Source organism: Epinephelus moara, chromosome 5, assembly GCF_006386435.1.
Source record: "Epinephelus moara isolate mb chromosome 5, YSFRI_EMoa_1.0, whole genome shotgun sequence".
In the NCBI taxonomy this organism is placed as follows: Eukaryota; Metazoa; Chordata; class Actinopteri; order Perciformes; family Serranidae; genus Epinephelus; species Epinephelus moara.
In genome coordinates, this window is record NC_065510.1 from 27,164,044 (window position 1) to 27,176,404 (window position 12,361).

At 41.0% G+C, this 12,361-nt stretch overlaps 1 protein-coding gene across 3 annotated transcripts in view; it reads left to right on the forward strand.

The window, feature by feature from the left end:
* Window positions 1–6,912, forward strand: part of mad1l1 (mitotic arrest deficient 1 like 1) — a 75,667-nt gene extending 68,755 nt beyond the window's left edge. For 2 of the 3 annotated variants that reach the window (XM_050044792.1, XM_050044793.1), the window contains one exon: window positions 4,125–6,912. In XM_050044792.1, the coding sequence (XP_049900749.1) occupies window positions 4,125–4,274 (150 nt within the window). In that variant the 3' untranslated portion in view covers window positions 4,275–6,912. The remainder of the gene's footprint in view (window positions 1–4,124) is intronic. The other variant, XR_007569969.1, reaches the window with a different exon arrangement.
* The last annotated feature ends 5,449 nt before the right edge of the window (window positions 6,913–12,361 follow it).

Below are 12,361 nucleotides of genomic sequence, written 5' to 3' on the forward strand. Positions count from 1 at the left end.
GACAACAACCACACCCACATTTAAGAGTACTGTTTGAGGTGGAAACGCTAGGGTCTAGGTACCATGTCTGTTACTTTTGGTTCCAAACGTACCATACCCAAAGTGTTTGGTGGAAACAGGGCTTAAGTCTGCCATGATGCGATTCCGATTTGATTCAGTTCTGTGGCCGGTGGTCAATACGAGGTGATATCAGTAAATATTCTCACTGTCTTTTTCTTGGCTGCTTACCAGTGGATGCGTAACATTAGGACGCCAGCCCAGTTTGAATGTTTATCAAAGAATTGAGCTTGGATGGAAATGGTGACACAGACATGCCCTAGGAATTTCAAAATAAAGGCTCATCTTAAAGATGACGATAAATATCGATGTCTTCGTTTGTCATCCATGATATTGGAATTGATATATTGATCCAGGCAGATGTATTGTTACACCCCTACATGATATTAGTATTTTTTTTAGCATTTAAAACTTATACCAGTAATATTAAAAATGATATGATGTGACACATTCCCATTAGTCTCAACTATACTGTGTTTAATGCTGATTAGCAAATGCTAGTATCACAGTCACAGCAACAGTGTCATAGTATTGCCAATGTAAGCATGTTAGCATGCTGACGATACATTTAGCTCGAGACACCACTGTTCCTAAGCACAGCCTTCCGAAGCTGCTATCACGGCCGTAGAATCTCCGTCTGTAAATGGACAGACAAATTGAAACTACAGCTGTTCTACAATGCTCGCACGGTTTCATACATGCAAGGCCTCAGTCATGAGCTAAAGTTGCTAGTATTGAAGCACTGACTGTTCCATTGTTGCTGAGGCAGCTGTACGAACAATATTCAGTCAAAATGGTGAATGTGCCGGCATCAATAGATTCTCCATCTTCTGCCTACCTCCTTGTCTTACTGTAACACTCCTTCTCTATCTGAGACCCAGAGCACCGCCGCTTCAGTTTTGTGTCTATAACCTTTTGTAATCTGTGTAAATCTGGATAACCTTTGCTCAGCTCACAACAGTGTGTGTGTGCGTGTGCATTTGGCCACTTGAAATCTAAATGTTATGTGGGGGCACTAGTGTTTCTCCAGAGAATGAGGCTGTTATCTTTGTTTTCCTTCTCGACTTAACTGTGGGAGTCCTCGCTGTCCTCAGCTCCCATAGGCTCCCATCAGCCTGTCCACTGTGTCTGTTCCGAGGACAAACTTCGGCAGAAGGTGTTTCAGACATTGAGATCTCCATGGTAACTGGTCGCAGTGTTTTTCTTTGATGTATGTGTTCCATGTTCCCAGAGCCCCAGCAGTTTTTAGATCCGTGTGCACACACGTGTTTGTGTGTGCGCCTGTGATGAGAGCAGCAGCCTGAGGATATGGCATAGCTTTCAGACAGCGGCGCAGGGGAAGAAAACACCAGGGACTGTCAGAGAAATAAAGCCACTGAGTGAGGCAGTTAGATGGAAAGTGGTCACGAGAAAGCTGGTGTGATTAGAAAAGCCTTTGGTTTGCTTCACTGCAGTGTCCAGGCCTGTGTAATAAAGACATTTTTAGAATCACATCAAGATGACATGTAACAAGTAATTCTTGAAGACGTGACCAGCACCGTGTCCTTGGTAACGCATATTTTCTGTAGACGTGGTATAAATCAGCTTCATATGTCTGCGTGAGATGGTTCCCAGTGTGTGAATGTTTTTGTTTTTGTTTTTTTGTCAGTGTTAAAGTTGGTCCACTGTGCAGATGTCAGTGAGATACTTCAAGAGGTGTACTGAAAGAATCACTACTAAAGTCACATTCAAACTTATGAACCAGACTATTGGAAATGCTTTGAATTGTGGGACTTGAAGTCTGTCATTTCATTTCCACAACATATTAGATGATTTTTTTTTACCATGTCGTCTATTCATAAATCTAACTCAAAGGAAGCACCTTTTTTTTAAATGAACAATTATTTTATGTTTGATAACTTTTTGATCATGCCCCAATTAAAGACAGGAGTACACATTTAATCTTGGAAATACCACTACGGTCGTGTGTCACGCTGGCCTAGTAGTCTAAGGTGCTTATCACATAACCGCAACGAATCCGGCTGGAGACCTTCGTTGCATGTCATCCTCTCTTCCTAATTTCCTCTCTCAGGCCTCTTCAGAGTCAGATTTATTTTTGACTCTTGGCTGTATACTATCATAAAGTGCCAATGGCCAATAAAAGCTGAGGAAGAGGAGGAGTCAGTGCCACAAGGGCCACATGACATGTTAGCAAGTATAAAGAAAATTTATGTTATTTAAGAGCAATGTCAGAATCAGAATCCTTTTTCAAATACAGTGAATTTGCTTTTGTGTTTTTGGTGCATAGCAAAAATATTAAGAAAAAGTTAGATTAAAAAATAAAAGCAAATATTGAGAAATTAAGAGACAAATAAAGGATAGAATTTTTTAATGAAAACATGAAAAATTACTACAAGAAATATTGACAGTATATATCTCAATAGAATTAAAGAGCAGTGCAGTATTTAGAAGTGGTAATTGTGCAGAAATTATCCAGTGAATGTGCAGAGGTGACTTGTACTCAAATTTATACTCGTTAAGTTGAACATGCCCACTTCACATACACAAAAAAAGCATTGAAAGCCCAGAGCTCCACACACAGACTCTCCACACTTTTGAAAGTTGCTCTGAAAGTTGAAGTCTTTTTATTTATGTCTTGATAGTGGTGGCATCGCCGACATCAAAGTGGATGTGATGTTGCCTTACACTTTGGTGGTGGGGGTAAGGCAGCAGATCAGTCTTTTATTTTTTATTTTTTTGGTCTAGAGTTGCAGACATACTTGGTATTCTGTAGAAAGGGGGCAAAGAAAGAAACAGCTGGTGCAATTAACATATAGACTAAACCCATATTCAGTTCATAGAATGATAAAGTGACTGCGCAAATACTTGTTCTAACTCAAGCAAGTGTTAACTGACTCCGTGTGGAAGGCGCCTCCACGTGGAAATTCCACCAGATCAACCAGATTAAGTCTTTTTAAGTGAAGATGAAAACAAAACTTTGACTGCCAAAAATCAATCAACCCTCACACTTCTTTCAGCTCGACTTTAAGATAATGTCGGTGCGTTTTTGTACGTTTGGCGAAAGAACAACAGAGAAACAGCAAGTCATTCTGTCTGTGTCTCTCAAGCGCTCTCCATGCTGCGTTTAGCCTCGGTTTAGCGTTGTGCAGTCAACTGGCAAATGTCATTAGTTCAGTTATCCTCTCCTCTCACCCCTCAGAGATTTGTCGCTGTTCACACAAAAGTGAACAGCTGAGTTCACCTCAGCCTGTTGTGTGTGAGGAAGCACACTAATTGGTTTATCAAGTAGGATTTACTTATTTATTTTTGCATCAGCTACAATACCTTCCAATGTAGCATTGCTCAAATCTGGTCCATTTATAAATAATAATGCTGAGCTCAAGTAGGAGTATTTTGTATATTTTAAAATCATATTTTTGGGAACTTATTTAGCTCAATATCACATTCAGTAGGCGGACATTTACTGAGTTGGAATTTCAGTAAAATGTCCATGTGGGAAATAATGTGACGCCATATGAGATCATTCTCCCACTTCCTTTTTTTGTCCTCTGGACTTTAGTTTCTTGTCTAATTTCTTCTCGGAGTATTTCCCTTCGCCATTTGTTTTATAAGCCTTCTCATGATACATATCAAATAAAGATCTGTGTCTCTTACTCACATTGACACAGGACATTTCTTAGACGTCTCAATATCTTCCCAGCATGCCATGGGACTCTGCTCCTCGCTACCTTCCTCCTTCCCCGCAATGCTTTAATTACTTTATCCCTCGTTTCTCTCATCCCTTTCTCCTTCACTCCATCGCCCCGAGCTGCTCCTCATTCCTTTTAATTAATCCACACAGATTTAGACACCTTCACCCTGCTGTGAATGCGTACACACACACACACAACACACACACACACACACACGCACTTGACAATCCCCTGTAGACAATAACAACTTTAAGTGATCTTGCTCTCACTTTGAAAGTTTTTTTCTCTGGAGATGGATCTAGTGGAAAACTCAGGTCTTATTGTTTGATATTTTGTATTGTCTTCTGATGTTTGTGTGTTTGTGTGTGTGTGCAGGGCTCCAATGGAAGCATGCAGCTCATGGAGACAGAGTTCTCCAAAACTCTGGCAGAGATGGTGGCCCTTCACCTGCACCACCAGAAGAGCATCCCAGCATTCCTCTCCGCTGTGACTCTGGACCTCTTCAGCCGACAAACCACATTCTGAAGTAACTTGACACCAACTCAGACGTAGTGCTGAACATTTAAGATGGGATTTTCTTTTAATTTCCTGTGTCTTTTACTTTCTTTCTTGTTTTGTTTTTCTTTATCTCGCATTTGATATTCACAGAGTGCTCTCTGAACAGCTCTGACATGTGAATAGTGAAGTCAGTGCTGTGTTGTGGAGGATGAACACCTTGTTTGATGAAATACTTCCATCTTGTATTCAGAAAGGCTAAGGAAGCAGCTCGGTATCCGTATTTGTACGCTGAATATTTCATCAATGAAGCTCTGAGAAATGCTTTTTTTCTTAACAGGACTAAGTCGTCATGAAAATGACACACAGAAGCCACCGACTTTTGGATTTGGAGTGGGGTTTTTTTACAGAAAGGTTTTGAAGTACATTACCCCTCTTAAGTAAAATACACACGATGTGGAGAAACATTTTTGTGGTTCTCTGGATCTGCAGTAAATGTGTTTTGCGTGGCCTTTACCAAGGCTGCGTCTTTGTTGACTCCCTTTTATTCTGCCTTTTGTGTGATCTTTCTTGCTGCCTTATACAAAAGGTTTTACACATGTGATTTGTGTTTACAACTAGTCAGAGCCAATCCAAAGATAGTGTCAAAGAAATCCAGTTAAATACAAGACATGTGGATTCTATCAGACTGTCTCTTTCTCCTCATTTGTGTCCTGCTATATATCAAAATTAAACCCCATCACCAGGATAAATGTTGGCATTGTATGTGACTTCCAGCCACGGAAATGTACCATTTGTATGTTATCATGTAGCCAATATGTTGAATCATAACATTTCTTTGTGTGGTCATGTTTATGCACAAAATCCGCTTGGCTCTGGTTACTCATGGCTGGAAACGTAGCAATGACTCACTAAAAAACAACCAGTGTTGTTGTTTGTTGGTTTGTAACAGTGACCCGCAGCGGTCTGCAGCTTGGCAGCCGTCTCACCTAGGTATCACGCTGTCAGCCATCCCCTCCACCTCCTGATGACGAAGTGAGTTCATAAACATGTAATCAGAACCACATCACCTTAGAAACATTGATATGATGCATATGAAACAAACAAATGCAACATAGCTGTGGTCTGCAAAAACATACAATGCAAAATCTGAAGCTAGTTTTCATCAGAGTCTAACTGATTAAGGAAGTACATGCAGATTCTTTGTTGTTAATGTATTTTATTCTTTTAATTCATTAGTATGTGCTTAAATATAGATAAGTTCAAACTAAAGTTTCCTGAACTCGGTCTCTGTGGTCTTTTTTTATTAGAAGAGGTAAAAAGGGAGGAAATAAAATGTTAGATGAAAACAGAGATAAGAGCCAACCTTGCCTTTATACTACATTTAAAATATGTGCTGAGGTTTGACCATGAGAAAAAAATTCAATATTTGATCTGTAATAACCTCACTAAATTCAGAGTTCACAGTGTAGCACAACAAAAAGTAGAACGCACAGAGTCTGTGAGTGTGTCTCCTGGATCTGTTGCAGTAAGTTCATCAATTGTTGTTTTCGTCATTAAACTGAAGCATTCATTATGACACCAAACCTTTTGAGAACTAAATGTCATTTCAAATATTACATATAGCGGTCATACCCTCTCCCTTTTTAAAAAAAAAAAAAATGCAGCAGATTTATTCTAACATGACTGCAACAACAAAAAAAATCACTTGCCACTGGTGAGGCAGTGAAGGCAGAGCGAATGAATCAAATCACATCTGTTTTACAATTTAATGTTAGTTTAAAATTAGATTGCATGGGTGCCATTTGAAATAATTTGAACAAATTACATTTTTGTTCTCATTCGTTTTAACCCTGAAAGGAAAAAAAAAAAACGTATCAGCCTCATCACACAGACACAGTTTTATCACCTGCTTCATGCACATGGTTAACCAACATCAGTGTGTCATAAAATAAGGATTAGACCAAGAAAGCACACGTGCAGATGCTTTAATGTCTGTAAACATTTGGTAAAACTCACTAAAAATGCATTTTGCTTACCGTTAAAACCTTTATAACCCAGACAGAAGTCTTAGGATATGAATTTGATTTGAATGAACTATGAATTCCTCCAGTTTCGAATTTAGTTAACGACCGTGCCTGTGTGTGTTGGCGCGAGCATGAACACGAGATAAGACAAGGGAAATTTCTAGCCAGCAATAAAGAGAAATGGCAGAAATAAACATGGGGCGAAGAGGAAGCGAGGGAGCAATCCAATAAAACTGAGAAACAAAAGGAAGTGAGCTGAGAATAAAGCCACTTATCACAGCAACAATATAAGAACTCCAGCTGGTGCAGCCATATGTCTCATGAGAAAACATATTCTCTGTACAGTACATGCCACATACTGTCTTTGTTTTGTTTTTTCCCTTTTTTCGCATGCTTGTCCATTTTTCACAACACAGCACATCTTCTGCTCACCCCGCAGTTCTCACATACAGAGGGTTTATATATGAGAGGGTTTCATATAGGCTGTACAAGACATGCAGTACTGTAGCATACAGCGTTCTCTTTCAGCAGAGTGTGATGTTCTGTGGCTTTATCTCTAATGTCCGCATCCCACAAATTTACTGTACCTTGTTACCGTTTTTAATTTGAAATGCAAATGTAATCAATAAAGCATACTGTGTGACTTGACTTGAAAGTATATTCATTTTACAGCAACATATAACTACAGCAACTCATTTACTGTACCTCTGAAAGTGACCACGACACACCACATCCAGAGGCTGCAAGAACCTGGAAGATTTAATGACAATTCTCACCACCGATTTGTTGCGTGACCCTGCGTGCTCTGTTATCAGGTGTAACGGCTCTGTTAGGTTCTTCAAAGTCAGTCCCAGTGAGCTGAAGACTTAAATGTGATCAAATACTTCCATGTAACGGTGTCTTCGACAGAGCAAAGCCAACAGGGACTCCTGGGAGGAAACATAAGCCCCGTTTCCACCAGACACTTTGGGTATGTTACCTTCGGAACCAAAAGTCAGACATGGTACCTAGACCCTAGTGTTTCCACCGCAAACAGTACTCTTAGATGTTGGCGGGGTTGTTGTCACTCACTGCTCCATCCAGCATTCACTGTATTTCCTCATTATCGGTGACTATGTGGGAAGTCTGCACCTTGTTAATCGTCCACACAACGAGGCTGCACGCTGACGTTTTCAGAACAAAATAAAACAGGCTGCGGTGAGAGTCTCTCTCCATGGGATATTTAAAAATAGCACGTTTGTGCATTTAGTCCTTCTCAGGCAAGCTCAGGGGTTTAGTGTTGCCATGGCCTGACGTTACTCGACTCTTTTCATTCCTCCAAGTGAGGATTAAAATATATGCAGTTCACATAACCTGGCCGAAATTGATATATATAAACGCTTTAAGATCCACTCATAACTAAAAGTGTATGTCATATAAAACTAAAGTAATGGTCAAAGTTGTCATGTGGAATATTTAAGGTGTGTTGATAGAGTCACGTTGTCAACTCATACATTGAGTAACATTACAAGTTAACGTTCCACCTTAAAAGTTGCCGGCAGTCGGCCCAGTGAATTAAGTTATCTTTTCTCCCACTCCAGCTGCTGCAAGAGACAGCAAAACATCCTTTCATTTTATAGTTAGATGGAGCTTCACCAACTCTATACACGAAACCTGTTCTGGAACCAGACTCTCTGATCAGTCCTGCATCGGGTCCTGGAGGGGCTAAAAGGAGGCTTAAAAAAAGAACATGCAGGTTGGATCGTGGGTGTTTCGTAATAAAATTGGTAATAAAATATGTACAGTTTACTAATATATGTAAAACTCTCCACAGTATGAACAGTGGTTACATGAGCCTCAAAACCAGCCACAACTCATCCCTGAGCAGAGTGACCATCCTCTATTGACCAGTCAACAGACTGCAGTGTTCACAGCTCCACCTTTTAGTACCATAGATCTGTGTGCTAGGTACCCCAACAGAGGGGGGACCAAAACTGGAACGGTACAGAACTGTTCCATTGGTACCATCCACAACTTTTCACAGTGGAAACGGAAAAAAAGCGTATGAAACTGTACTGTACTGTACCGCACTGCTTGGTGGAAACAGGGCTTAACTTGGAGGGAAACATCTGGTGGCCGGTCCTGTACCCATGGTCATCGTTGAGACCGCATTCACACTGACTTCAGTACATGTACTGTGTTAAATAACAAAGCCCCCCATACGTTTGGATAAGGCCACTCTATTGACACAGTAGAGTTGCAAACACAGAGGGCTTCAGCAAAAAAGAGAAGCGCAAGGTTTTTCCAGTAGAAAACTTATGTTGTCATCTGGCAAGATGTGTTTGCCAATCAAATATGTTCAAGATCACGTTCCTGGATGAATCTGAAAGCCGTATTGCTAGCATTTACCTCGCAATCATTGCAATGAAAGATTATTTCCACTGAAATCAAGTAACTTCATTTTATTTATGTAGCCCAATATCACAAATCACAATCATTTGTTAGAACATTAAAATTCTTCTTTATATGTTATAAACCACTGTGCTGTGTTTCAGCATCTCTTAAACCTTCAAGCTCATGGTTCTGTGTCTCCAGCTGGACTTCCTGTTTCATATCTTACTGTCTCACCAGTGCCTTACACACACCTTCACTTACACAGATCCTTGTATTTTTTTTTTTTTTCAAAGCAAGGCTGTTTTTTGTCTGAACGCCCACAAAGTGTGATTCAAAGACCTCTGTCTGCTCGTACTAGGATATCAGATGCCCCCGGAGATCAGAGCTTGTAGGCAAATCTGGAAGCTGAGCCTGGTCTACCTTAACCTGAGTAACATGGGGCAAAATCCCACAATCCTGTGCAAGTGCACAGAGCCAGATGCATTCTCAGTTGGGTGGCAGGTGCTTTTTTATGCAGATCCCTAGTGACAAAAACTTTCTATTTTGATGTGCAATTTCAGCTCTTCGTCACCACTGTAGAAGGAGCCTGAGCTTGTGAGAGATGGAGCTTCACCAACTGTATGCATGAAACCCATTCTGGAACCAGACTCTCTGATCAGTCCTGCATCGGGTCCTGGAGGGGCTAAAGGAGGCTTAAAAAAAGAACATGCAGGTCGGATTGCTGGTGTTTCGTAATAAAATTGGTTGGTCATATGTGCAAGTGGCAGGATGGGTACAGTCTTGCACTTGGCGAGCCGCTTCTGAAGCGGGTCTTGAAATCAGACCCATGCAGGATCTGGGCTGAGCTGGGCCCTTTTCTTTCTGGAGTTATAACCAGTTGATTGCTGGAGTCAGTCTTTTTGGCATCCCAGTAACTCAGTGCTGGACACCAGCAGTGAGGGAAGCTGAGGAATGAGGTTTTTTGAGCTTAGTTAGTTTTATTTAAGTATCAGACAAATATCAAGAGGCCAGAAAAACAGGGTCTGCTGTAGTCATGTAAACAACAACTCCGATGTGGGAAGCGTTTGAAGAGGTCATGAAATGGGACTTATCTGACAAGCCGTCAGATAACCTCCAGAGATACTGTTGGATGCTGGAGGAACTCTTGAACCTGTCTAACACTCTGTGGAAGAGGCAAATTTGGAATTCTCCTTTTATTTTTATTCTTCTTCACCCCAGTCAGACCGTCAGGACTCCTCTGTGTATTATGGTGCTTACACAATAGCCTCCAGTAGCCTCTAGCTACAGCCGAAAAGGAGCTGTGTTTAAATCGTCATTCATTTTTTAAAGTTTGTGCTTGTAGTCAATTTAACCCATGGTTGGCTCCGTTTCACCAGCGAGAATTAACTGACCCACGAGTAATAAATTAAAAGGAGAAGAAACAATTATTTTCTCTACATGAAGATAAATGTTTGCTCCACAGAGGAAGTTACTGCCACGTCATTAGTGCGAAACAGAAGCCACTCTGTAGCGACCCTTTTGATGAGCTTCTGCAGCTGTAATGTTCTGTTCTTTGAGTTCTGCCTACAGGGAAGAAGCAGACCCTCTCCATTCAGCTTTCATCCACATTATTTCCATTTCTGTCTTTCACTACCTGTTTAACCTTTATTTTCTTCCTTCCCCTCAACCCCTCTGCTCTTCCCGCTTCTCTCCACTCTTTTATTCATTCCTTTATCTTTATTTCAACAGCCCATCATCTCTCAGTCGAAAACAATTAGTACACCCCCTGATATCTCATTAAGTATAAATGAAGAGGTAGGCTGAGGTTGAAAATGCCAAAGCTGAGCTTTATAAACTCTGCGGCGTTCTTCAGATTTTACGCACCAATCCTCATCAAGCAGTAAACAATTTGAGAGGAGTGTTTTAAAAATTCGCAGCAGAAATCATTTCAAGGCGGCACTAAATCTTTAAAGGCAATTCTCGCACATGTTTAATTTATTAAAAAATATAGGAGTGGCATTTCAATTTCATCTTCAGCTTTTTTTTTTTCCCACCACAGAGAAATATTGATAAGTAAGACCTGCTGTGAGGACGCATCAGCACTACAGAGACAAGCCTCAGCTGGAAACCAGAGAGGCTTATGGGACGGAAAGAGAGGAGAGACAAGACCTGTCACGTCTTTGTTTCATCACTCGTCCCTCTTTTCTTCCAGTCTATACCTTCCTCACTAAATTCTCCATCTGCCTGTTTCCACTCACACAGGAAGCTCCGTATCTTTCCCTCTGAAGTGAGTCTTTCTCCCACCTTTTCCTGCAGTTTCCCATTCTCTCCCTCTCTTAAGTCCCAACAGAGAGAGACAGAGCAGCTGTCATGCTTTAGTTTAGATCTGAGTAGCTTTCCCTTGGGCTCCCCATAGAGTAGAAGCAGCATAATACTGTACTCACTGGGAATGGTGTGTGTGTGTGTGTGTGTGTGTGTGTGTGTGTGTGTGTGTGAAAGGGAGAAACAGCATGAGCATGCATGTGTACATACAGTAATGTGTGCTGTGACAGCAGTTAAACTCCTAACTCTTTGCTACACAAGCTGTTTTTGCACCTGAATTCAGTACAACTTTTACCTGAAACTGCTCTGGGCGTTGTAGCGGATGCATCTCTTTTAAATGGTTTTTCCTATTTATTACAAACTGGGTCTTGTTTTTACAGTTTTAGCCATCATTTTGTAGCTGTAATAATAACAAGATAAATGCTGGGATATTGAAACACACCCGAAGTGTTAAAAGGAGTCCAACAGGGGAACAGTCAGAAGATCCTAGATGGTTTTAAACTATTGATTAGAGATAGATTAATACAAAAACAAGCCCGCACAAATCGCATCACCACATGTGACGTTTCTGGCACCAGCCTTTCATCAAACATGATCAAGATAAGGAGGAATATCTTCTTCTACAATTGCACCTTGAATTTGCATGTCATCATGACATTTTTTTTTCTGATGTTTCAGTCGTGATATGTGAGGTGTTACTCTAGGCACCGCTGGCATTTTTGTAAATTTCGCACTGGTTTTGCACTGTGTTGTACTGGGTTCCTGTATAGCTGTATAGGAGCGGCTGTGGCTCAGGAGGTACAGTAGAGTGGGTCGTCCACTCTGCATGTCAGTATCCTTGAGCAAGATACTGAAACTCAAACTGCTCCAGATGGCTGTTCCATCGGTGTGTGAGTGTGTTAAAAGCTGAGTGGCAGGTGGCACCTTGTATGGTAGCCTCAGCCACCAGTGTGTGAATGTGTGTGAATGGGTGAATGTGACTTGTAGTGTAAAAAGCACTTTGAGTGGTCGGATGACTAGAAAGGTGCTATACAAGTGCAGGTCCATTTACTACATGTGTTATCCCCAGGGGTCGATCCTGGGCCCTATTCTCTTTTTTTCCATTTACATGCTCCCTCTAGGTGGCATCATCCGTAAATACAACGTCCATTTTCATTGTTATGCAGATGACACACAGTTGTACATCCCAATCAATCCCGGTGATCAGTCTAATATAGCAGCCCTCCACAACTGTATCACAGAAATAAAATACTGGATGTCAGACAGTTTTCTCCAGCTCAGTCAGTCAAAATCCGATGTCATTGTTATAGGTCCATCCACAACAAGAAAACTAATTTTGGAAAGCCTTGGCAATTTAACACCTCTTGTAAAACCCTCAGCCAGAAACCTCGGCTTCATTTTTGAATAGGACTTGAA